This window comes from Pelophylax lessonae (assembly GCF_965119305.1).
Source record: "Pelophylax lessonae genome assembly, chromosome: 1".
Classification (NCBI taxonomy): Eukaryota; Metazoa; Chordata; class Amphibia; order Anura; family Ranidae; genus Pelophylax; species Pelophylax lessonae.
In genome coordinates, this window is record NC_138768.1 from 681190910 (window position 1) to 681218607 (window position 27698).

The following is a 27698-nucleotide window of genomic DNA, read 5'->3' on the forward strand; positions in this document are numbered from 1 at the left end:
GTACCAATTTTTCGAATGTGTGTTCCCCAACAGGAGGTTACAGGACGAAGTATACAGGAAAGTGGAGGATGCAGATGATATGGAAAAATTAGTTTGTACAATTTAAGCAGAATAGAATGAATTACCTTGTTGTGCAAAGACTTTAGTACTACTTTAAACTGTTGACATTCATTTTCACATATTTGGGAAGCATAGCATGATCCTGCCAACAGGAGTGACAGTCTGTACTTATTCTGTAACTTTCACAGCACAGTACATAAATTAAAAAAAATCCCTTTGACTACCCTGCTTACCTTCTTATCTCCACCTATTGATTCCCTTACTTTACTGTGTATGTGCATCCCAGAAGGGTCACAGAATAGATTAGGAGCAAAAGCAAAGATTGCAAAGGGTAGCTGGGCAGTCAGAAAGAGAGGAAGCTGGGGAGAGGGAGGGAAGAGAGTTGATGTGTGAGCTCTGCAGACAGAAATACTCCAACACACATCCACTGAATGATCTGCCTTCAGTTCAAGGCAAGCTGTCTTCCTCCTGCTTAGTAACTACCGTTTTACAGATATGCTACCTGGATTCTTCATTTATCTCTCCTGGATTATTGAAATGCACAGTAAGTAAACACACTTTAACTTTATATAACCTGTGACTAAATAAATGCCTTTGCTCTTTCTAAGGCATTGATCTGAATGTGTGCTTGATTAGTTAGGCACTAAAGGCAGATTATTATGTCAAGGTAACTGAAACCAGCTATTTATTTTGAACCAAACAAGACTTGCGGAACTGGAGATCCTCCGTCTTTACAAACGTAAACCCATCCATTCATACACCTGTCACCGAGAACAACATTATTTTAAATGGCATTGTCGGTAGAGAGGGAGATATGTTAGTAATGCATGCATCTGTGTCACTTCTTTGATCAGCAGTAATGTCTCAATACTTATAATGCAGAATTTTCATCTTATACAGTTTTTTATTTATAGAGGAAAAATGTATGTTTCTACTTGGTTTTCACACCAAATGACATTAGATCAAATAGTATTAGCAATCTGAGTGAACAGCTCTTTCGCTGCTTCAGTCGACATATGATATTGTGCTTTATGATGGTAATATTTTTTCATTACAACACTTTATCTTTTTTTTTATTTGCCATGGGAAGAATTGGGAACCAGCTGTTTCTTTTTTTATGAGCAGCAATTTCCCACTATATCAAGAGCATACTTTACTATATCAGATCAATGATCATGTTATGGGAAGAGGGAGCTTAGAGCTGGAAATAGTTTGGGCTTCATATATTGCTGAGACTGAAGTAACCCTTTATTTTCTTTACAAGAAAATGCTCTGAGCAAGATGCAGTATTTAAAAAAAAAAAAAAGAAAGAAAACATTCATGCCATAAAAACGAGAACACTGTGATCATATACAGTTTTTATTGATGTGCAGAGGATCATGTTTAGGGATGAGTGGAGTGGTTTTAGCAGAATTTAAATGAGAAACTTAATTCCTCTCACTAAGCAAGGTGAAAATTGCTTGAAAAAAAAAATGTACTTTTTTTATACATCGATGATGGTGATTATGTTAAGGGTAGTTTCGTTTTTTGGGGTTTTTTTCTGTATAATTGATTATTGTTTATGTATCCTGCAATGGTTTTATTATTTTGTTTTGCACTGTCAACTTTTTTTGTTTGGTGAATAGGCATACGATAATGAGGGTAAAACGAAAAGTTAAGAGCAGCTTCTAAAAGCCTTAGAAGCCATTTAAAGCACACTGCAATCTGACCAAAATACCAAAATGTATTTCACCTTTCTCGTTGAGTCTAATGCATTTAGCCAAAATGGCAAAATTTCCCCAATATCTTCCTATATGCATTGAAATTTAAAGGAAAACTTCCTATTTTGTGCTTCCCTAGTAATGTTATTAATAGCATTAAGGTTTGGAAATTCTTGGGTATCCTGTACTCATTGTGTGATCTGGCAATTTAATATATTTGGTATATGGCAGATTTTTTATTCAGCTTGGAAGAAAAAATGACAGTCAAGGATTCTCAGCAAAAACAGTTCCTTAATTAATTACAACAAAGGACTGACAAGTGCTTTTATCAGCTGTCTAACATGACAGTGGGTGGCCACACTGTAAACGAGTATGGGCTAATGCCTGAATTCTCTGATCCAGGACTGAAGAATGCTTTACACATCAGACAAATCTGCATGCACATATTCAAGTGAAGTGAAAATTTGCAATTTGCCTAAAAAGATAAGGTTTGCCAAGCATGTCAGCTAGTTTTGCTTTTTTTTTATTATTGTTATTTTTTTAAATAAAGCTCTATAGACCATAGTAATAGGGCTTTGGGTTTTTGCACTTATAACAGTAATTCCAAATGTGATATCAAGAATAAAAAGAAAAAACTGAGTCCAAATTTTAGTGTTGAGTTTAATTACAAAGAAATTACCCCTGCCCCCATCTATAACTGGCCTTCACAGCAAGGAGCACATGGAAGGGCAAACTCATGAAAGACAAAACCAGAGAAAATTCCCAGCTCAACTCACCAACCAGTCTGCTTACCAACTGAATTAACCTGCCCAACAGTATGCATTAAAAACAGGGATTTAGTTTGCGCACATTTGCAAACACATGCGTATACTGCAAGGCCCCTTCACTGCACCCTGTATTACTTGCAATCCTAACCCTTCTAAATGTATGAGAGTCTCCACAGTGGAAGGACATACATTCTAATGGATAGATAAGGGGCAGGTGGGCCTGGTGGTAGCCCAGTCGTCCTTAAAGGCACAGGGGCACCATGTGCACCCAGCACATAGCACAATGGCAGCAAAGGTGTCCAGTGTGTCCCCTCACCTTATATATCTATTAGAATGCATGTGCTTCCACTGTGGAGACTCTCATAAGGTGAGGGGACACACTGGACACCTTTTGCTGCCATTGTGCAATTAGTAGAACTTAACTCTTTTGCCGTACTGAAGTAAAGGCAAAACAGTTCACAACAAACCAGGTGGGAGAAGGCCCAGCCGGAAATACTCACAGATGCCAACAGCGTGTATTGGAACAGGTATCAATCGAATCGACAGAATCTGTCTGGAGGGGCGGAATGCGGCCTGGCCGTTCTGTGCCAAAGCTGGAAGATGTCTAAGGAGACTGTGGAGACCTAAGCTTTCTCTACATGTCTTGAACCTTTCACTGCAACTAAAATTGTCCATGACAGACGGGTGACCTGTGCCTACACTACCCACAAGCCAATGCATGTCAAACTCAGGGGCCAGATTTTTAAATAGACTCTGCCACACTCAAGATGGCCATCATAGTTACATGGGCAACCAGCATCCAGTTGGATCACTGCCCCAGTTAATCAGGAAATTGTAGAGGAACCATGTTCCTGATGACTTCCTCTCCCCCTGCATTGCCGCTGCGGTTTAGGGCTACATGCAGTGGAGACAGCAGACTTCACCTGCCTACATATTGGTTTCTGATATCCCACATGGAGATTTCAGTACTGCAATGGCTGCCCTTGATGAGGTTATGAGGTGTGCAAATTGACCTTGACCAGTACAGTGTGCAATCACCATTAAACTTTTCAAGATGTGCTTCCTTCTCTCTGAAACCCCAGCACTTACTCCATTCTTAGACGTCTCTAAACCATTCTTAGATAAAAAGTCTGGCAAAAAAACAAACTCTTAAAGAGTTAAAGGGGTTGTAAACCCTCATTTTTTTTTTTTAATAAAAATAACAAATATGCCTTAACTTACCTGCTTTGTGCAAAACAACTGCACTCTTTTTCTGGAGTGCCCCGCCAACGCTCCAGGCCCAATCTCTTTAACAGGTGCTCCCACAGAAAGGGGCACCTGCACGGGCTGGCTCCTGAGTCCCACTGCTGTGTCCATTAACAGAGACAGAAGGACTTGGCCCCGCCCCTCGCTTCCGTGTCACTGGATTTGATTGACAGCAACAGGAACCAATGGCTCCTGTTGCCATCAATCTGTCCAATGAGGATAGAGACAGCGGCTGGTGCCCCTGCGCTCATGCACATCGCTGGATGAGATCGGGCTCAGGTAAGAAAAAGGAGTGGTCTGGGGGGGGGAGCTGCAGCACAGAAAACCTTGAGGCGTTACAAGTTACAACCACTTTAGTTGAGAGAAATCAAACAACCTGGCAAGTAATTAGACTTGCAAGAATTAGTTGAGAATTTTGTATTACATGGTCATATTTAAGGGTCTGCCATTTGCTAAGAAAATCTACACATTATAGTGCACCTAACTTTTCCTAAAATGTAAAAGGTAAAAGCAGCACTAAGGTATTTTAGTACTGGTTTAAAAAAAAATAATATCTGTCCTGTGGAGTCCCCTTGGATTTTAGACTCAGGTCATACATAGGGTGTCAATTTTTGTCCATGTTAGGATACTATAAATACATGCCTCTCCTGGCACTTTTGCCTCCCCAAGACATTTAACAGTAAAATGACAATGCCACTTCAGCCGCTAAAGTTCTAGCTTGTGACAATTTATTGATGGGAATGGAACATAGCACCAGAATGGTACAAGGCTTAAAAAGAAAAATAGCAATTGACATTTGCAATCTGATTTTCTACATTGAAGTTGATATTTCAGTGTGCTTTTACCTCTTAGGAAAAGATATATACTGTTGTTTAGTTTCTTTTCCTGCCAGAGCAGAAATGTCAGCTCAGTGTCAGATTGTAAGGCCCCCATTTGGGCTGACCTGTCTCCTGCCTAAGCTCAAAGTTCAGGTAGAATAGGAGGGTAGGTCAGTTTACAAAACCTGTAGTTTTCTTTCATGTAAACCTGAAAACACATTTGTTCTTGTAAGTGTCAAGTATGGGCTCTGGCAGATAATAGGTCAATCTAATTATCAGATTCTGATCAGGAGAAAAAAGTAAGTGCAAAAGTTAGCTCAACTTCTGAGAAGTAAGAATGTACTGTTATTAAATGTAAGAGTGGAGATATATATTTGCAGATGTCAAATTATGATTGGTTTGCTGTAATCTTGACTTGGGCAGAATGTACAAGGCTGAAATTTAAAGAAGACTCAACAGAATAAAGGAAATGACCTGAAGCCTAATATAGATATTTACAAGCACCACAAGCTTTCTGTAATTCAGCATTATTGAAACCTAGGAAACATTTTAGGTCAAATTGGGTTGTCTTTAACCACTTGTTGTCCCTAGGCTGTTTGAAAATTTCCTAGTCTTCGAGTGGTTAAAACAAGTTCCCTCACCACCAGGCACTGCCTGCTTCCCTGCACTTTGGGGGCTCTCCCTTTCCTCCATGGAGCCTGAGGCTTCGGTAAACTGCCCCAAAATCAAGAACAGGAAGGTATCAGGAAACATCTATTCTCTGGTCTAATCATCTCTGTGAGTGATGAAGCCAGAAGCGTTGAGAATTGTATTACTTTTGGTTTCAAAGCTGTCACTCCCTGGCTACTCTACCCCAGATACAACTAATCAAGCAACATATATGCTTGATTAACTGCAGTAGAGGGCAGGGGAGATGTTGGAAGTCTAATAGACCCCTGATGTCCCCATAAACAGAACCTGTCTGCTTCTGATGCTATCACATTAGCCCGCATGTAAACAGTGATTGCACTATACATATGAGGTATCACTACAAATGTCCAAGTGAGAGCAATAATTCTAGAGTTTATAATACTATAGTTCATGGTTAACTCTAAAGCATTAACCTGTAAAGAGTTTAAGAGCTTTACGTATGGCAAAAATTAGGTACCATAGTATTTTGCCATTTCGTGGACATATGCAGTCTTAATATGTTTGCTATCTGTTTACTGAGTGCAACCCTATCTTTTGGATTTTATCAAAATATTAGGTATTATGCATGTCAATGGGATTGCGGATGTCAGCGGATGACCATCCGCTGACATCCGATTTGCGTCCTTTCAGTTCTGTTCCTTTTTTTGGATCGGAACAGAACCCTATTTTTTTTCTGTTTAAAAAATGGAAAGGATGCAAAATCGGATGACATCCGCAATCCCCATAGACATACATTATGTCCGTATATCATCCGCAAACGGATGGGATGATATGCGGACATACGAACCGGATAACACAAGTGTCATCCGTGTCCGTAGAAAAAAAAAAAAAGTGCCGGAGCGGATCACAATACGGTCCACTCCGTATAAAAGAGGCCTTAGTGTATTTGTCTTTCTGCTTTCAGAAATTATTTAATTATTTGGGGTATCAAAGTAATTATCTAGCAAAAAATGCTGATTTTAACATATGTGTGAAATAATAAACAATTACCCCAGACACAAACTGGTTAAACACACTTTAGGGGTTTTTTTTTTACTAAATTTGCAATTTATTTGCACTTTTCCCTGGAGCTTTGTGAATGAGGTAAAGCTCTGTAACTTTCAACATTCAGTCACGTGCAAACAAATATGCTGTTTTTTTATTTTCCTTGCAAGTGATTGGGTATTCTTTGAAAATTTAAACTTCACCATATTTATTATGAAAATTCCCTTTCAAAGTGCAACTTCCCTTTCTAACTGAATAATCTACTTGCCTCAACCCCCATGAACCTCTTTAAGTCATCCAAATGTAGCAATGGGATTGATTTACTAAAGGAAAATAGGCTGTTCACTATGCAAGGGAAGTTGTATTTTACAAGGGAATTTTCCCTGTTTTGTGGGAATTCTCTCTTATTCCAGCTATGTGCCTATGGTTGTCTTATCTATTATTCATACTGGCTCCAAATGAATCTACTGAAACAGTTAAACAGCTTGTCCAGGCAATGCCAGCATGTTGATTATGCTAGTGTGCTGAATGGTGTACTGACTTCTCATATCAGATACTACAGTAATGAGATTCCTCTGCTAGATACCCCAGTGTCCTCAGTCTTGAAGACCAACTCCTCTTTTGTAGCAATGAGACTCAGTCCACCTGCATCGTATGTAATGAAAGATCCACAATCCAATCTTTTTGTACTTGGCATGACAGGTGGGTAGAGCACTATCCATAGATACATAGATTTATATTCTCTGAAACTTACATAAAATCTTATAAACAGTGAAGCCAGTGACTTTTTTAACTTCATAACACCTATTCAAAAATGAATGTTATAGTCCATTTCACATCTTTCAAAAACAAAGAGTATTTTTAAAACTTTGATAGGTATTAGGAAACCATCAAGAACTGTGCTAGTAAAAACAATGATTTAAGATATTACTGGTTAGTTATTTTGAGTCTATCTACAGAGAGGCAAACGCTAAAAAAAGAAGAAAAAAAAAAGCACAAAAAAACAAAAATTACACAAAATAAGAGAAATTCTGTACACCCTGACTCCAAAATCAACATAGAAAGCACAACAGAAGAAAAGAGCCCTGGGTGTTTCTCCAAAAATACAATCTAAACATTTAAACAAATGCAAAGCCAAATCAACTTATTATATTATAAACTATACCTTTATAAACCACTTTAGCCCTCGGCTAATTCTGACACTTCTCACATATATGTAAAAATCTGTATTTTTTTGCTAGAAAATTACTATTAGCAGAGGCCCTGGAGAACATAGTGGTGGGTGTTTCAAGTTTGTATTTCATGGGGTATTTGAACAGCAGTATTTCAAATGCAATTTTCTTTGTTGGTAGAATATAAAATATAATTTTTTTTTCGGATGCCAAACATGCCACACTTTAAAACTGAGCACACTAATGGAATGGCGTCAAACTGCGGTACATTAAATTATTTCATGGCGGCACTTTAAAAGCCTTTGCAGTTTATCACTTTAGAATTACACAGGAGGTTTGGTGCGAATTATTGCTGTAGCTCTGAAGTGATACCTCACGTGTGGTATGATCACTGTTTAGGTATGCGTTCAGCACTGAGGCTTACATTTTCCTCTGCGCACAAGCATGGGGGGAAGGGGCACTCTAAAAAATATAAGTATTTCATTTATTTACTTTCATTTTTTTTTTATTTTACATCGTCACTTTACATTTTTTTTATCAAATTTTTGCTATCACAGGGAATGAACAACATTCCTTGTGATAGCATGGGCACTAACAGGTACTTTTTACTGATAAGTATAGAAAACAATTTTATTAAAAACCAGACATACATATCCAGTGAAAAATTACTGTATACAGAAACACAAAAAAATATATGTTGCAAGTAGCATGTAACAACAACGCTGATTGGCCCACTGGATATGTATGTCTGGTTTTTAATAAAATTGTTTTCTATACTTATCATTTGATTATTGGTCTGATGACGGTATCCGTTTAAAAGTCCCCTAGCCCCCTCTTTGTTTTTATGTTTCCACTATGATGTTTGGGAAGTGGATACCTTTACCCTCATATCCCTGGATATTTATATTCCCCCTTTGGAGCTTGTCCTTTCTTATATAAGGTACTTTTTACTGAGAGATCTGGGGTGTAATAGACCCCAGCTCTCTGCTCTGCCCTTAAAAGCATCAGATCAAACAAGTATCTGTTTGATCCAATGCTTTCACAGACTGTAAATGGCCTGTTTACATTAGACCATAACCAAAATTGGCCAAATACTAATCGCTTTTGGTTTCTTAGACCATAGAGATGATCGGGGATATTCCAGTCCTCGATCATCTCTATGGTCAGCCAGCAGAACCACCGGCCACTGCCTGTAAAAGCAATCCAGGGGCTAATAGACTGATAGGATTGCTTTTACATTACAGAACATCGCCGTATGTTACCTGTAGCTGCAGGCATCATCCGGGAATAAACGCTTTAACCTGGCGACGTGTGGGTACATCATAGAGATTGAAGTAGTTAACCAATTATCCCTTAAGACAGGGATATGCAAACTGTGGCCCTCCAGACATTGCAGAACTATAAGTCCCATGAGACATAGCAAGACTCTGACAGCCGCAAGCATGACACCCAGAGGCAGAGGCATGATGGGACTTGTAGTTTTGCTACAGCTGGAGGGCCACAGTTTGCATATCCCTGCCCTAAGAGATAATCCCCTCAGACCCTATCAAGACATGTAAAGAAATATAAAAATGTTTAAAACATTAATGTAATCATTAAATAAAGTTATAATTTTTGTTGCATTAGGTTGATTTGGATATTCGTGTTTTTGTTTTGTTTTGAATGGATTTTTTTAGTATGTTCCATCTAGCATCTAGTTTTTATGAGTAACAAGGTTTGCTAGTATCACTGTAAATTAAGTGTCCAAATCAGCTCATCTTTCATTGGAGAAGATATATCTAAAGTGCCCAATCAATGCACTCCTCCATGTTGCCAAGTTTGAAACCACAAGTTGATCAGCACAGTGGAAACATGAAATTAAATCCCTCATTGTATTCCATTTATAAACAATTAAAGTCAGGTACAATAAACATACTCCTTTGGAAGAACATGTCTTTTGTACCTGCCTTGCATTGTTTTCAAACAGATTACAATAAGGATTTTGTATTACATTTTGGTTGTGTTGATCAACTTGTGGTTTCTTACTTGTAACACGGACATGTTTGTACTGAACAGGATAATGGAAAGAGGCAATATATTGAAGAATTAAGTATCTTCTTTAGCTCAATTAACAGGATACAAAGTGTTTCTTTGTTTTCTTTGATTGACTATATATTAAACAGTGATAGCTTAGCACAGTGTGAGGATTACGCTCCACAACAACTGCCATAAACAAGCAAATGCTCAGCTGTTTGAGGCGCAGGAACCTGTGATGAACAACACACAGTGTGTACAGTTATGACTGAAGAACACATAGTATTCCTATAGAGCTAGTGCAATATGTGATTATTTAAATTAGAAAAAGCTGAGACGGTTATTTGACAGTTTACCTCTTTAGGTTTAAGCTAAACAATTGCCCTGGGTCATGTTGCAACATTGTACGTAGAAGATGGATTTTTCACACAATGATATTTCCTCTGGTTATGGCAAATATAAATAAGTACATATGTATCTAACATAAATTAATATATTTAATAGGATTAATAATAATAATTAATAGGATTTACTGCTGTTTACATCTCTTGGATGTCATTTAAATTAAAAAATTGGAAAATAAAATTGTTAATGTCAGCTTATTGAAACAGCAGTAAATCCTATTAATTATTATTATTAATCCTATTGTCAGTTTATTGACATTTCTGTACACGCATTAATGTGTTTGTGCGTGTGCGTGTGTGTGAGTGTGTAGGTGGGTTGTTGGGGGAAGGTTATATCAATGCAAAACCTGCCTAAAGCAGGTCAAACATAGGTCAGAAAGAAAGGGGAATGGTTTGACACTAGCAATTGTGTGCACCCAGGGCCGGTGCAAGGATTTTTGACACCCTAGGCAAAACCTAATTTTGCCGCCCCCTTGGCACCGCCCCTTGGCTCCGCCCTGACTCCACCTCCTTTGCCCTGCATATGTATACCCCACCTTTTTAATGACTGCTACCATTTTGCATTGCTAGACCAGCTAAGGAGGGGGAGGAGAGGAGGAGGGGAGAGAAGGAGAGAGGGGAAGGGGAGGAGGCAAGAGGAGAGAGGGGGAGGGGGGAGAGGGTAAGGAGGAGAGGAGGGGAAGGAGATGGGGGTGGGTAAGGAGGGGGAGGGGGAGGAGAAGGAGGGGGAAAAGGAGGCGGCGGAGGGGTCGGGGTGAGGAGGAAGGGGAGGGGGGAGAGGGTAAGGGGGGAGGAGAGGTGGGGGTGGGGGGAGAGGATAAGGAGGAGGGGGAGAGGGAAAGGAGGGGGGAGAGGGTAAGGAAGAGGGGGACAGGAGGGGGTGGGGGGAGGAGAAGGGGATATGGGGTAAGGATGAGGGAGGGGGAGAGGAGGAGGGGGTGGTTGGAGGGGAAAAGGGGTAAGGAGGAAGGGGTAGGGAGAGAGGAGGAAGGGGGTAAGGAGGAGGGGAGGAGAAGGAGGGGGGAAAGGAGGAGGAGGAAGGGGAGGGGGAGAGGGTAAGGAGAGGGGGAGAGGAGAAGGGGGGTGGGTGGAGGGGAAAGGGGGTAAGGAGGAGGGGAGGAGAAGGAGGGGGAGGAAAAGGAGGCGGAGGAGGGGGTCGGGGGTGAGGAGCAAGGGGAGGGGGGAGGGTAAGGAGAAGGAGTGGTGGGGGGGAGAGGGTAAGGAGGGGGGAGAGGGTAAGGAAGAGGGGGACAGGAGGGGGGTGGGGGGAGGAGAAGGGGATATGGGGTAAGGATGAGGGAGGGGGGAGAGGAGGATGGGGGAGAGGAGGAGGGGGGTGGGTGGAGGGGAAAGGGGGTAAGGAGGAAGGGGTGGGGAGAGAGGAGGAAGGAGGTAAGGAGGAGGGGAGGGGAAGAGGGGGAGAAGGAGGGGGGAAAGGAGGCAGAGGAGGGGTCGGGGGGTGAGGAGGAAGGGGAGAGGGGGAGGGTAAGGGTAAGGAGAGGTGGGGGTGGGGGGAGAGGAGGAAGGGGAGAGGAGTAGGGGGGTTGGGGCCTGGGGGGAGAGGGTAAGGAGGAGGGGGGAGAGGGAAAGGAGGGGGGGAGAGGGTAAGGAAGAGGGGGACAGGAGGGGGTGGGGGGAGGAGAAGGGGATATGGGGTAAGGATGAGGGAGGGGGGAGAGGAGGAGCGGGGTGGGTGGAGGGGAAAGGGGGTAAGGAGGAAGGGGTGGGGAGAGAGGAGGAAGGGGGGGTAAGGAGGAGGGGGTTGGAAGAGGGGGTAACGTAAGGAGGAGGAGGGGAGGGAGGGGGTAAGAAGGTGGAGGAGAGGATGCCATCACACATTTCAGGAATTTAGGGACAAGTACAGTACACAGACAGTTAAAAAAACTCAATGTTTTTTTTTTTTTTTTTTCAGGATTTCAAAGTTTGATTTAAATACATTTACAGAACAGTAGAAAGAAGACCAAAAAAAAAAAAACACTCAATATGATTACTTACCACCAAGGCTCTGCTCCCAACGGCTCTCTCTCTCTGTCTCCAGGGCAGACACAACAAAGCCTGCCTCTGCGGTGTCTCCAGTCCAGGCTGTGTCACTGACACTGTCACACACACCACACTGAACCGACCCCTGGAGCGCAGGTGCCACTGATCGGATTTTTCTCTGCAGCTCTTCAGTGCTGGCTGTGGAGTGTCTGCTCTTATGGAGGATGAAGATTCCTGCTGGGAGGAGGGAGGGACGTCCCGGACGATCACCATTTCTAAAGGTTCAATCTCAGGGCAGGCACCAGAGAGTCTCTGAGAGATACAGACAGGTCACATACTGTGACCTGTCTGTCACTCACTGTGATCATAGAGGCGCGGCGCAGGCAGCCTCTGTTCTGTCCCTCACTGCATCTCAGACTGTCAGGGACTCGGAGGGAGACCCTGACAGATCGGCAGGTCAGTTTTTAAGCATTGCCACGGCACGGATGGCTGGGCTGGCGCCTTGACGGAGACCAGAGCGGCTGCACAGGCGGCGGGGGGACTCGGGAGAGAATAAGAAGAAAAGCAGCGGCCAGGCGCCCTACAGGCAGTGCGGTCTAGGCGATTGCCTAACTTGCCTAGTGGTAGCGCCGGCCCTGTGTGCACCTCCATCCCTAATTCAATTGCAAAAAAAAAAGGAGTGCCCAGATGGGACTTTGAATGTGGCGCACACAATAGTCACTACTATGGAATAATGAATGTATTTGTTTATTATAAAAACATAACTGAATATGAACAAGTACCAACAAGTAATATATGTCAGATATTAATACATAATACGATCAACATGACATGATTACAGAGCAACATACATATGAATCAATAAACTTAGTATATAGCTTAACCGCTTGCCGATCGCCCACAGTATATTTACTGCGGCAGTCAGCCCCTCCTGGGCAAAGCGACGTAGTACTATGTCGCTCGCCCAGGAGCCCGCAGGGGGCATGTCCGCCGGCCACTCGCAATCTCCCGCTGGAGAGGGAGAAAGGCAGGCGGCTGATGTAAACAAAGCCGCCTGTCATTCTCCCTGGTGTAACTGCAGAGATCATACAATCCTGCTATGTAGGATCATATGTTTCTGTGGTTACATCACAAGCCACGCCCCTTTACAGTTAGAATCACGCCCCTAGGGACACACTTAACCCCTTGATCACTAATAAAGTTAACCCCTTCCCTGCCAGTGTCATTTTTACAGTAACAGTGCAAAAATTTTTACAGTGTCATTTTTACAGTAACTGATTACTGTAGTAATGTCACTTGTACCCCCAAAAGTGTCAAAAATGTTAGTAATGTGACACCAACTGAAAAACGCATGAATAAAAATCTCAGTGTTAAAAAAAAAATGTGTAAACTGTATTACCTAGTGATAACAGAAAAAAGTATTGGTATCCAAATGTATTACATATAAATATATTACATATATATATATATATATATATATATATATATATATATATATAGTATCACATGGTAATAGCAGAAAAGGGTAATGGTGTGAAAAAATGTTGCAAAAAAAACAGATAAAAATAAAACCAAGAGAAAAAGGGTGAGAAGACTGAGATCACTCAGTCTTCTGAGATTGGTTCTGAGATATTTGATGTGATCTCAGTCTTCTCACCCTTTCTCTCTTGGTTTTATTTTTATCTGTTTTTTTGCAATATTTTTTCACACCAATACCCTTTTCTTCTATTACCATGTGATACCATATATATATATATATATATATATCTGTAATATATTTGGATACCAATACTTTTTTCTGTTATCACTAGGTGATACAGTTTACACATTTTTTTTAACACTGAGACTTTTATCCATACGTTTTTCAGTTGGTGTCACATTACTTTAATCATACTTTCATATCACACTTCTTCTCACCTGGCTCTCCATCCCTTTGCCGCCAATCCTTGTCCCTTCAGCTCCCGGGTCAGACTTATGGTACCTCCACCACATGACAGCATTCCCTCCACTAGTCATATTTAGCCGTATGTAAGTATGGTTTTCCCCACTTGGGTCATACACTTGTTGATATTCCATACTTGCTGGCTATTTTATAACATGTGCACTATTGTCTTTGACAGGCTTACATATTTATTTACTCCTGATGAGTGGGCCAACAGACCCATGAAACGCGTCGAGTTTTATACAAAAAAATAATAATACCATCTCTATGGAAAAAGATTCTCTGTTTGGGGGGATTATGAACATATTTGGCTATCATATTCCTGAAGCCTGGTGCTTTTCTATATATGAATGTTGGTCTATCAGGCAATACGTTTCTTAAGGGATGGTCTCTCAAATGTATAGACCAATATTTCTTAATACTTTTTTCCACACTTTTGTCATTTATGTTATAGCCTGTAATAAATGCTAATTCACCTTTTTAGATTTACTTGTTTTATCTTTTAGGAGTGATTCTCTATCCATGTGGCATATTTTATCTCTTTTTTTAGTTAGTTCTTATTTAGTATATCCTTTGTCTGAGAACCTTTTTATTAGCACTTCTGTTTGGGCCAAATAATCTTCCTTCTCATCGCAGTTTCTACTAATTCTAGTGAATTGTCCTTTTGGGATAGCTTTTGTCCATATTGGGCAGTGGCAGCTTTTTATTGAGATGTAGCCATTTATATCAACTGTTTTAAAGAAAGTTTTTGTTTTTAGTCGGTTGGATTTCTTGAATATTTCTAGGTCTAAGAATTGTATGGTATTTTTATCTCAATTGCCTGTTAGTTTTATATTAAAATTAAATATTGTCATTCAAATATTGTATCGTCATCAGATCTTTCTCATTACCATCCCAAATGATCATCACATCATTTATATAGCTTCTGTAGTATTTGATCTGTGGAATATGAGACCTATAGATTTCTTCTGCTTCCCATTTCTGTAAAAATATATTTGCCACACTGGGGGGCATACTTAGCCCCCATTGCTACTCCTTTCACCTGATTGTAAAACTCCTTATTCTGCCAGAAAAAAATGTTTCCCATTGACATCTCTAGACCTTCTAATATAAAGTCTATTTGGATGGGGGGTAGATTGGTTTTCTCTTTTAATGCCCGTCTATCTGCTTGATACTTCTATACAATGATTCTACGTCTACTGTAACTAGTAGGGTGTTCTCTCCTACTTCTATATTTTTTATGGATTTATTAACATCTTTTGTTTCCTTCAAAAACAACTTTCCCACACTGCCCAGGGGTTGCAGGTAAAAATCCAAATATTCACCTACTCTAGAATAGAGAGAATTTATGCCACTTATAATTGGTCTGCCTGGTGGTTGTCTAAGGTATTTATGTATTTTTGGCACTTGATAAATGACTGGTATTTTGATACTTTTATATTTACAGTAGATACTTGACTTCTTTCTTACCTAGAATTCCAATATCTGTGCCCTTTTTAATTAATTTATCCAGCTTTTTCTTTAGTTTCCTTGTGGGTTCTCCTTTTAATTTTTATAAGTGGTTGTGTCGTTTACAGTTCTATTTAGTTCCTTATCATGTTCTTCCTTTTTTAGTATCACCAAACCCCCCCCCCTTTTATCAGCAGATTTGATCACTATGTCCTTTCTCTCTTCTATTTCTTTTTTCGCTTTCCATACTTTAGTGGTGGTCCTGTTTTTTTGTACTTTTAATTCTTTAACCTCCCTTTGGACCATGTTTTTAAAAACTTCTATATGTTGATGTACTTAAATATGACCCCATTTTAAGCTCATTAATTCCTGACCATCCCAGAGTCATATAGGGGTTACCTGCCTTACGTGAAAGGATCGCACATAATATTTTGGACCCTCCAGTGTGACCCACTTTTTTGGGTCACTTGTGGGTTTCTACCCTTGTAGAAAATGTGCTCCGTGTCAGGTAAATAGCTTTTCTGGTAGCATTGTTTGTGCGTTACAAGTGTGACCTATGTTCCTATGTTATATATATGTGCATATATATATATATATATATATATATATATATATATATATATATATATATATATATATATGTTATATATAAACCAAATAAACACTGCACTGGCGAGGGGAGCTGCTAGCACTTGGAATAATGATACAGGCTTCCAAAAAACAAAACAATAAACAAATATTGCAGCGCTAGTAACAATAGAAGCATTAATATGAAATGGATTATAAATTGATAAATAGGAATAATAAATAAGTTCATATAAGTCCAGGAGAAAAAAGGGGGTAGATGACACCGCCGATCCCAGTGAAACCACAAAACAGATAGTGAGAAAGGGTGACTAGAAAATCAAGAGGAACACTTCACACCCTCTGTGATAAGGTAGTCTCTTTACCAGATTAAGTGAACCATTAGATTATAGGTGGTCATACCAGGTACCCCATCTATCCATAAGGAATGGTCATAAATCCTCTAATGTATCAAACGATTCATTAATTGTAAGATAGTCAGATCAGATTAATGACTGAACCTCCATCAAACATCACTATAGGTGGTCATCAGTCTTCACATTCATATGGCATGAAAGAGAGAAGAATCTTCCATAGTGCATTTAAAGATATGATGTTTATTTAACCGGTTGCCGACTGCCGCACGACTATTTACTGCGGCGGTCAGCCCCCTTCAGGCAAAGTGACGTATATATATATATTGGGAGCCAATAGCGCGCTCCCGCTGCGGCTCGTTCACGGACACCTCCATGCGTGTGACCGGCGGACCCGATGTCCGCCGGTCACTCGCGATCGTCCGCTGTGAAGGGAGAAAGGCAGGCGGCTAATGTAAACAAAGCCATCTGTCATTCTTCCCTGTGTAAAAGCACTGATCTAACGGTCCTGCTATGTAGGACCGTTGATCTGTGCTGTTACACACACAGCCACATCCCTGCACAGTTAGAAGCACGCCCCTAGGGACACACATAGTCACTGCATCTCTAATAAAGTTAACCCCTTCCCTGCCAGTGTCATTTTTACAGTAACAGTGCATATGTATAGCACTGATTACTGTAGTAATGTCACTGGTACCCCCAAAAGTGTCAAAAATGTCAGTCAAGGGTCCGATCTGTCCGCCGCAATGTCGCAGTACCACAAAAAAAATCGCAGATCGCCGCCATTACGCGTTAAAAAAAAGAACAACAAAAATGACAAAAATCTTTCCCTTAGTAAACGCAATAACTTTTGCGCAAACCAATCAAAATACGCTTATTGTGTTTTTTTTTTACCAAACATAGGTAGCAGAAAACAAATTGGCCAAAAATTTAAAAAAATGTTGATTTTTACATTTTTTTTGGGGAATTTCATATAAAAAAAATGTGAAAAATATTGTTATTTTTGCAAAATTGTCGCTCTTTTTTTGATTATAGCGCATGATCAAAAAATCGCACAGGTGATCAAATACCACAAAAAGAAAGCTCTATTTGTGGGAAAAAAAGGACATCAAATTAGTTTAGGTACATCGTCGCACGACCGCGCAATTGTCCGTTAAAATCACGCAGTGCCGAATCGCAAAATATCCCCTGGTCAGGAAGGGGGTAAAATCTTCCAGGGCTTAAGTGGTTAAAAGAAGCAATAGCACTTACAATGAACTGGACAAAGTCAGGCATCAGGCAACAACAATACTATCTGTACGTCTGACTTTGTCCAGTTCATTATAAGTGCAATTGCTTCTTTTAAATAAATGTCACATCTTTTAATTCACTATGGGAGCTTCTCTATCTCTTCTCTTCTCTCTATTCATGTCATATGAATGTGAGGACAGATGGCCACCTATAGTGATGTTTGATGGAGGTTCAATCGTTTATCTGATCTGACTATCTCACAATTAATGATCTGTTTGCGCAAGGTATGTCCTTTTGCTGATGACACGAAGGTGTATAATAGGGTTGATATCCCTGGAGGTGTCTGTAACATGGGCCATGATTTGGCATTGCTGGAAGATTGGTCAAAACAGTGGAGACTGCAGTTCAATGTTTCTTAATGTAAGCTATTGCACCTAGAGAAAAATAATCAATTGAGAGAGTACAACATTGGGGATACAGTCTTAGCCAGCACTACAGAAGAAAAAGATGTGGGGTACTTACTGTATGTCAGATAAAATGCAAAAGGAGCAGTGTGACCATGCAGTAGGAAAAGCAAATAGAATTCCGGGATGCATCACTAGAGGGATCAACAGTAGGAGGAAGGAGGTTCTGATTCCCCTATATAGATCTTTAGTGAGACCTCATTTAGAATACTGTGTCCAGTTCTGGAGACCTCACTTACAAAAAGATATTGACAAAATAGAACAAGTCTAGAGACGGGTAACAAAAATGGTAAAAGGTTTGGGGGATAAAACTTCAGGAACTTAATTTGTACAATCTGGAGGAAAGAAGGGAACGGGGAGACATGACTAAAACCTCTAAATACATCAGGGGTGAATAAGGTTCAGGAGGGCAGTTTTTTCAATATGAAACCAAAATCAAGAATATGGGGATCTGACCTTAAACTAACTGGAGGAAAGTTCAAAACTAATCTTAGAAAGCATTATTTTACAGAAAGGGTAGTTGATGCTTGTGTAGCACTGCCCCCTTGAGGGCTGCTGGATTTCTCACCTTTGGGTTACCGGTAACAACTGAATGCAGAATCTTAACACTTTACTCTCCGGCTCAGTCAATGAACAGTCTAGGGGTTTTGGTTGTTTTTGTTTTATTATAAATATGGATGGGAGAAGGGATGTGTGGGATACTCCAGAACTTGAACTATTCACAATGCTGAGGACTTCTATCTGGGGATGCGGCTAGGCCGCAGTTTCACCTTTCCACTAGATGAATCTGAGGTAAAGTTCCTGAATAAACACTTGCTTAGCACTTATCTTCAGGGTACTCACCTAGCACCCCCTTTCACTCCACCAGCTGACACCCATCCTCTGACTACTCTTCTCCGGAGCGGCCCCCTTCCTGGCCCTTAGACACGATCCCCCGTACTCACGATACTGTTTTTCCAGGTTCTCCAGTGTCTCAACTCCTCTTAGTCAGCTCCCCTGGACCTCCTGGTTCAGCTCCCTCCTTCTGGCTCACCAGGACCGACCGCCTGTAACTATACACCAACTGCTGCAGAAGAGGAGGCGGATAGGATAGGGGCCGTCATAACTTCCTGTGAGCACTCTGAATGGGATGCAGGGCAAAAAAGAGTGACTCTTCTTGTGCAGTATTTCAATGTATTTTATTTAAAATATATACAGTAACTTACATTTAGGTAGACTTAGATCAGTAGAGAAAACCAGGGCTCTGGACCGGAGCCGCCTGTGATGCCGCACTTCCGGGTTTGACTACGTCTCGACACGATTTGATCTCCTGAAGAAGTCACGTGACCGTGATGATACGCTGTCTTGTTTCTATTTTTAAAACGCATTTTCTAGTTTTAAACACAAGATGGTGCTGTAAAAGCATTGCCGCTTGTTCATTCGAATTCTCTCCCTCTGAATCCTTATTATTGGTTAGACTTTGTTGCTGGGCAATGTTGCCTTGTTGTCATTATGCTGTTTTTAACTGGAAGCATGCGCGCTAACATTCTCCTTGATCCGTGATGCTGCCTTGTGGCCACTCCCCCTAATTACGTTCATTGCGACAAAATGTGTAGGGCGGGGCCAATGTAGGTGATGCGATCTTGCAAGCTGGGAACCAAAAGTGGGCTGGTGCATAGCACGAGGAGAAAATCAGATGTTTGTTTCATTGAATATTATCAATTATCCTTATTTTATTCTGTGAGTATTTTTAACCCTTTTAATAAATTGGTATACTTACTTACTACACCATGAAAGTTTCTTCTACCCATCTTTGATTTTTGGTAAATGCCTTTTGGCTTATGGAAGGTTCCTTGGAGATCTTTTAATAACCCAGCATTGATCACATTAAGAGCATATTTTGACCATCCGTCCTAGGTGGTCTCGCCATCTGGTAAGGTAAATCTATATACACAAGTGATGTCTGGGTGAAGTGTCTCCTGCTATTTTTTGTTTAAGGAGAAATGATTTAAGAGGACATATCATGTGTAATTATGGGATAAATATTTACACATCCGTTGTGGTGAACTGTTTCATACGTTTTTCTTTGTGATTCTTTTTATTGTATGGACTTTTTTCACTATTACAATGTGGTGGGGATTTGATAAGCAACATTTGTTTAGCTTTCACATGTAAATTAATGTAATATTGCTTGTTTCCAAACTGCATGTTTTTATATTATTTTGTATTTTTGGTTTATATCAAAATAGAGTTTCCCTTTATAAATGTTTTAACAATCTATTCATGCATTCTGAACGGAACTAATTTGCATTAACTAAATCTCTTGGAGTTCAGCTATAAGTAAATTACCACCATTATGTTTAGGGTTGCTTTTGAATTGAATCCTACCTTGGCACCGAGTAACACAACTGTGACACAAAATTGACAAATATCATCAAATCAGCCTAAAGCCTAGTGCACACAGAACGAATATCAGGTGGCATCAGCTGGTTCAATAGAAAGCGGCCGAAATTCAGCGCGTGTAAACTGCAGTTTGTCCGTCAGAAGCCGGCTGTTCTGCAGGCTTCTGTCGAAGAGACATGACCGAAAAAGTTCTTGATTGGCTCCCAATCAGTCCTCTCAGCCAATGGCTGGTGATCTGGCGGGGGTTGGGGGGGCAGGGGGGGGCAGTCCCCCCTGTCAGAACACAATAGAACAGCAGGGGAGATCACTGTACTAACATTGCATAGTTAGTACAGCGGCTCCTCCCTGCTGGGTTAAATGAGGAAAAAAAAAGCCGAGCCGACCATGCATATTAAAACCTTTAGGACCGCCTGCCACAGATTTACTGCAGAAGGCAACCTCTCCTGCGCGAACCGACGTAGCCCTGCATCGGTCGCGCCTGTGGTGTTGGGGGGTGAGCACGCACCGCTGGCAGCATGCTCCTACCCCCACTAGGCAGAGGGGATGCCAATGCACAGGGCCGGCGGCAGCGATTGCCGCCTGGAACTCACGATCGCTCCCCACTGAGAGAGAAGGACAGTCAGCTGTTGTAAACACAGATGACCATTCTTCACTCTGAAATGTTTACAGTGGGCCTGTGATCCTGATCACAGGTCTCTATGATCATTTCACAAACCCATACCCTGTACAGTTAGTAAACACTCCACTAGACTCATACTTAACCCTTTGATCACCCCTAGGTTAACCCCTTCCCTGCCAATGTCATTATTACAGTAACGGTGCATATTTTTAGCACTGATTACTGTAGTAATGTCACTGGTCCCCCCCAAAAGTGTTAAAAATGTTAGGGGGTTCGATCTGTCCGCCGCAATGTCGCAGCCCCGCTAAAAATCGCAGATCACTGCCATTACTAGTAAAAAAAATAAATAAATAAAAATTACATAAATCTTTCTCCTAGTTTGTAGACACGATAACTTTTATAAATTACTTAAATATGTATACAAATTGGCCTTAAAGGATGAAAATTTTTTTTGGGGGGGGGGGGAATTTTATAAAGCAGAATGTGAAAAATATATATATATTTTTTTTTTTCAGAAATGTCGCTCTTTTTTTGTTTTTAGAGCAAAAAAAAAAATTGCAGAGGTGATCAAATACCACCAAAAGAAAGCACTATTTGTGGGGAAAAAAGGACATAAATTTTATTTAGGTACAGCATCTGTTAAAATAACGCAGTGCCGAATCACAAAAAAATGGCCTGGTCACTAAGGGGGTGAATCCTTCTGGTCTAGAAGTGGTTACATTTTTTTTTTGCACAACCAGCAGGTTGAATGAAAAAAAATGAGTCAATCCCCCTATGCACACATTCGATGTGGATAGGGGAATCCTCCCACTGTGCTATTGTATTTTGAGGATGGGGATCCCTCCCCACTGGCAAAATACAATGAATACAATACAATTCTATAGCTGACAGCACCGATTGTTCAGGAAAAGCCCAACAAGCTGGTTGTCGAACAACTTGTGTACAACCAACTAACCCATACATTGATCTAAATTGAGCCGGTCCTTGCTAAAGCAGACAATATTCAATCCATTTATGGCCAGCTTTATTGTACCCCTCTTTATTAAACAGCCATGCGTTGTTACTATTTCATTTAAAAGATTATTACTTTTGATGCGGTCTGTATCTGTGAAGGCAGGATTTACATTTATTGAGCACCAAGTTATAACCAAACTATGGATTCAGTGAAACCCGTTGCAGAGTTGAGCAGGAATGGAGTTAACTTTTATTTTATTTTCGTCATAATTTTGTACTACCCCCCGGAGGGGTCGTTGAAGATGACCAGGTCTGTCTAGCTAGCTCAGAAGCTGCCAGACCCAGACCAAGTTCCATTCACACCGAGAACAAAGGCTCAGTCTAGGGGATGTCTTTTTTGTAAAAGCATTGCAGCAATTAACAGGAGAAACTGGATAATGTGCAAGATATTCCAAAAGTCAGGATAAATTAGCAATAGGGCAAACTTTACACAAAATGTTCTTGTAACAGCCTTTGCTGAGATCGAACGGAATGAACAGATAATCTAAAACTCTATGCAAGCAGTCCTAGTTCTGCAGCATTCATTGGCACTTACATCCCCAAGCACACGCACACCTGGGATCCATAATCAAAGTCTTACTCACAAAGTCCAAGGACAGCTGGCTGCCACCCAGTCCCTATGCAACACTCTCCAGTGTGGAAGAAAAGGGTCCCTCTCCAGACCAGTCTCCGCAGGTGATACCCTCTCTCAATCAGATCTTCATCAGGCCCTCATGTCAAAAAAGCCAAGGACTTTCCAGTCACAACTTACCAACCAGCCAGCGACCAACTGAATTACCTGTCTAGCAGTATGTGTTAAAAACAGGGGTTTAGTTGCACACATTTGCAAATATGTGCGTAAGCTGCACGCCCCGGCAAGGCACCCTGATATCTGCAGACCCTAACTCATCCTTTAAAGAGTCCCCACATTGAGAGCACATGTATTCTGTTGCATAGATAGAGGACAGGTGACTGGAGGGAGCCCACCTCCCCTTAAAGGTGCAGGGTCACACCAGTGTTGCCAACCCCCCGGACTAAAATTTACTGGCAGAATGCCAAAATTTACGGACGGCACCAATTTTTTACTGGCACTGCAAAAATGTACATAAAATAGCCGTTTTCAGTGCTAAACCGTGCAAATATGAATAATTAAGCTATAAACATGTAGATAGTGCTATTAGCAATGTGTTTAAGTTAAACAAAAGTCATAAACCATATTTCTCTATTTACATGTCCTTCTCTGCCCCCTGCTTTTAGCCCCCCACAGCACTGTCGTCCTCCGCCCCCTGCCTTTAGCCCCCATAGCACAGTGTCCTTCTCTGCCCCCAAAATAATAACTCCCCCAAGATGATTAGACCCCACGATGATGGGACCCCCACGATGATGGGACCCCCAGAATTATGAGACCCCCAGAATTATGAGACCCCCCTCATGATATAATCCCCATATTAATGGGACCTCCAGGATATGACCCCCATAACAATTAGACCCCCAAAATAATAAGAACCCCAGGATGATTTGATCCCCAAACTGATGACTCCCCCATTACAATGACACCCCCGGATGATATGACCCCCCATAATGATAACTCCACCCTAATAATTACTCCCCCATAATGATCACTCCCCCATAATGACGAAACCTCCAGGATTTTAGGATTCCCCATATGCTTAAACCCCCATTAACATAGCAGTGTGCGTCTCCACCCCCCCCCCCCCCCGCTATGTAGTAGATGGGAGGGGGTTGCTCCTACCTTGCATATTCTGCACACTCATGTCGGTGATTTGCCCGATGAGCTCCTCTCTCTGGAACCGATCCCACTCGCGCCCCGCCATTGGAGGAGGGGGGACCGACCGGGTGGGGCGGCGGAGGGTTCTCCCAGAGGACGGCGGAGAGCCCCGTCCTCTTCTTCTTCTCTAGCCGCAGTCAGCAAGACAGTGTCACTCACTGTCTTTTAAAAATGGCGCCAACCGTCGCCAGTTCTTTACTGCGCATGCGCCCGTCCAGCCGGAAATAGGCGAGCTTTTCCGAGCCAGACAGGCTTCGGAACGGCGCATGCGCAGTTGCGTGTCGGCCCGTTCTGCCATCTTTATTACGGGCGCCGCTGCCCGTAACGGGCATTTACGGGCAGCCCGAAAATGGGCTAAAATTCACGGGCTGCCCGTAAATCTACGGGCGGTTGGCAACACTGGGTCACACTGAACAGCCAAGCACATGCTGAGGCCCAAACAGTAACTCCAGTACACAAGCTGCATCCCAGGGGCAGCAGCCCCAAGACAAGAATAAGCTGAACTAACTTTCCAAACATTAGGGCTCCAGTCACACCTGAGCATATCAATTTACTGGCATTCTTCTGGCTTTTTTAAGCTTTATTGCAGCTTTTTACAAGCTTATTTAAAGTGTTTTTAGAAGTGTATTTACAAGCGTTTTTCAGCTTTAGGCATTTTTGTTCAGCCAATAGAAAGCACTAGGGGGAGGAGAGGGAGAGGAAATTAGGGGTGGAGAGCTGGTATGCAAGCATTTTACGGGCATTTTACAAACTTTCTTTTACTCAAGTCAGGTGTTTCTATTGAAGTCTATGGGGCCAAAAATGCTTGTAATCTGCCAAAAAGAAGCTCATGTACTTTTTTGAGCTTCAAGCGGTTTACTTCAGGTGACAGAATGCTCATATGTGAACAGGGGCCATTAAAATGAATGAAAAAAAAAATCAGTTTGCTTGTTGGGCGTTTTGGAGCTTCAGAGCTGAGCGTTTTACAAGCTGAAAATTGCTCAGGTGTTAAGGTGTTAACGGGGCCTTATCTTCTCCCCAGCCACCTTCTGGGTGCCTCTTCCCAGGGATTTAGTCAGGTCAGATGAATATTCATAACTATAGTGGCTGACCCTCCCAGCTATTTCTGGAAGATTGTCCAGTAATCAATCACTAAGCCTAGGGAAACCTGATCAGACCAAAAAAAGTACAGCAGAGCCAATAACTAAATTAAGCCTAACTAGGTCAGGGCATTACAATGTAAAAGGACAGGTTACAATAGTAACTCTTCCAATAGTTTAACATTTATCCTGTGAGCTTATGTTTTTCTGTAATAAAGCACTTTATTAAATTGATTTCATATACAAGGCCTTATATGCAAAAAGTTGTTGGAAAAAAAAGTTTCTTTATAGATCATATTCCATCTGTAGTTGTTCTGTTGTAGATTAGGTAATAGATAATTTGATTGGCTGAGATTTGCAAAAACAGACATCTGTTTAGTGTTTCTTATGCTTTACAAGAATGATGTTACCTTTCACCAAATATGAGAAATATAAGATATACTGTATTTTACATAGGAAAGGGGGGGAGGATTACATCAGTAGGTTTTTATGAGATATATTTGGGTAAACTCATCCTAAATTCTATACTTTTCACACTGCAAACAAGCTTTCAGTGGGTGACACTAGAATACAAGCAAAATAATGCAAGGAGACAGACGTAGGAAGACAATAACACATTTTACATTCATTTTACCACGCATGCTGAACTGCAGTAGTTCATTTTAATGGAAGTGTCAGCTAAGCTTGCAACCCCATGGCTTCATGATATATTAAGGGATAGTAACTGTGGAAACTTTGCAGGAAATATTCTGCTTTGTCATTAGCATGGTGTAATAAATGTAGCACTGTAAAGCATTCAGTCACAGCAGAATTCATTTGCCATGTTGATATTTACAACTCCCAGCTGCCAATTTATATTACCATTTATTAGTATTGTTTAAGATCTAATGGTTTAACAGTTGTGTCATGGGAAATAGGCATATCTATTTTAGATGTAACTACAAGCTGTCAGTCCAGCAATTAAACAACCTGCATTTGCATATGCTGCGTTCAACATGCTTATATTATTAAAATGCTGAATACTTGACATTTTTTGCTGGGTTAACAAAGATTTACACACATTTTTTTTGTTCATTTGCTTTCTATAGATATACAGATTAACATAAAACACATAGTTGTCCACATAATGGTGGCCATGCACATCTTGACTTTTGACATTTTAAATTTGACTCATTGTTATCTGATCGATGTACAATTCAACCAAAGCAATTGAAATCACAAGCAAACTTAATAACCATGGCTTCCTTTTGGATTGATTTGGGTTCGATTAGGATAAGTTGGTCGGTGAGAATGGAATATTATCAATCATTTTGCATCAATTTTATTAATACTTTATTAATAAATACAATTGTTTTTCGAACAATCAGATTATGAGATTATATGGTGGAATCAGAGATGCAATTGATAACTTATTATCACAGGTTAGTATTGCATCTTAACTATGAATTGAATGCCACTTCCCCATATGGTACATATTGATCAGATGGGTTGTTGACTATAGATCGATTATTCCTATTAAAAAAGAATGATCAGAAAATAAGTGAAAGTAGTAGTAAACCCAAAAGCAAACATTTATTATATTGTAGCTTACCAATTTTTAGCTGCAATGGCTGCATTCTTTTTCTTTTTAGGTGCTTTCCCTTATTTTCTTGTTCAATATTTTTATTGATATAAAACAGAGGAAACAGTAAAACGTAACAGTCATTGTAAATCGTGTACACGCCATATATGATATAAAGACAGTGTACGACAATAGTTGGTCTTATACTACAACAGAGGTACAGTTGCTCAGTTATCTCACGTATAGTGTAAGCCTCTCCTGGTCTCTCACATTAGCCAGGGGGCTTACACCTATTGGCAGAATCTGTCGTGCAGACTTTAAAATATTTGTTGGCAGTCACCAGAACGGCCCATTGTTCGCCAGTCAGTACAGATTTCAGCCGACAGACAGCAGATTAGCAAGACTGGGCATGCTCAGAAAAGAAAAAAGACAAAGAAAGTTAACCATCACATGACATCACTTCTGCAGTCGGCTGTTGTTGGCCAACAAAATTCGTGTGCAGTCTTTTGCAGTTTTCAACAGACACGACAGCCCTGGAGAAAAGACGGCCGATCGTTCGGCCGACGATCAGTACGTGTGTACGGGGCTTTAGAGTCTTTTGAAAGCCACCATACTTCCTGCAGAAACCACCTCTTGTGGTAGAGAATTCCACAATCTTGTAGCCCTAACAGTAAAGAACCCCCTTCGACTGAATAGCTGTTTTTCTATGCCGAGGTCACCATTGAGATATTTATAAATTGCTATCATGTCCCCTCTCAGGCGTCTCTTCTCCAGGGAAAATAAATCAAGCGATTGCAGACGCTCTTCATAATTAAGGTCCTCCAATCCCCTAATTAGTTTAGTTGCCCTTCTCTGGACTCTCTCCAGCTCCAACACATCCCTCCTGAGGACTGGCGACCAGAACTGGACAGAATACTCCAGATGTGGTCGGACCAGAGTTTTATAAAGTGGAAGGATTATAGACTTATCTCTGGAATACATCCCTTTCTTTATGCATATTAATATGCTGCTGGCTTTGGCAGCTGCCGCTTGACATTGCATGCTATTTCCTAGTCTATCATCTACCAAGACTCCCAGATCTTTCTCCATTTTTGATTCCCCCAAGTTTTCCCCCCCTAATTGTATTGTGTTTTTATGTTTTTAGTCCCCAAGTGCAACTTCTCCACATTAAACCTCATTTGCCATGTCGTTGCCCACTCTGTTATTTTGTCCAGGTCATTCTGTAGGATATCTGCCTAATGCTGTGCAGTTGTTGCCCTGCCCAATTTTGTGTCATCTGCAAAAACTGATATCGAACTACCGATCCCGTCCTCAATGCTGTTTATGAATAAATTGAACAAGGTTGGTCCCAGGACTGAGCCTTGGGGGATCCCGCTTACCACCTCAGACCAGCCTGAGTATGCGCTGTTTATTACCACC

General features: G+C 41.1%; 1 protein-coding gene across 2 annotated transcripts in view; it reads left to right on the forward strand.

Annotated features, from left to right (window-relative positions):
• Positions 1-471: 471 nt before the first annotated feature.
• Positions 472-27698, forward strand: part of RXFP1 (relaxin family peptide receptor 1) — a 567744-nt gene continuing 540517 nt past the window's right edge. For both annotated transcript variants that reach the window (XM_082253060.1, XM_082253061.1), the window contains exon 1: positions 472-604. In XM_082253060.1, the coding sequence (XP_082109186.1) occupies positions 556-604 (49 nt within the window). In that variant the 5' untranslated portion in view covers positions 472-555. The remainder of the gene's footprint in view (positions 605-27698) is intronic.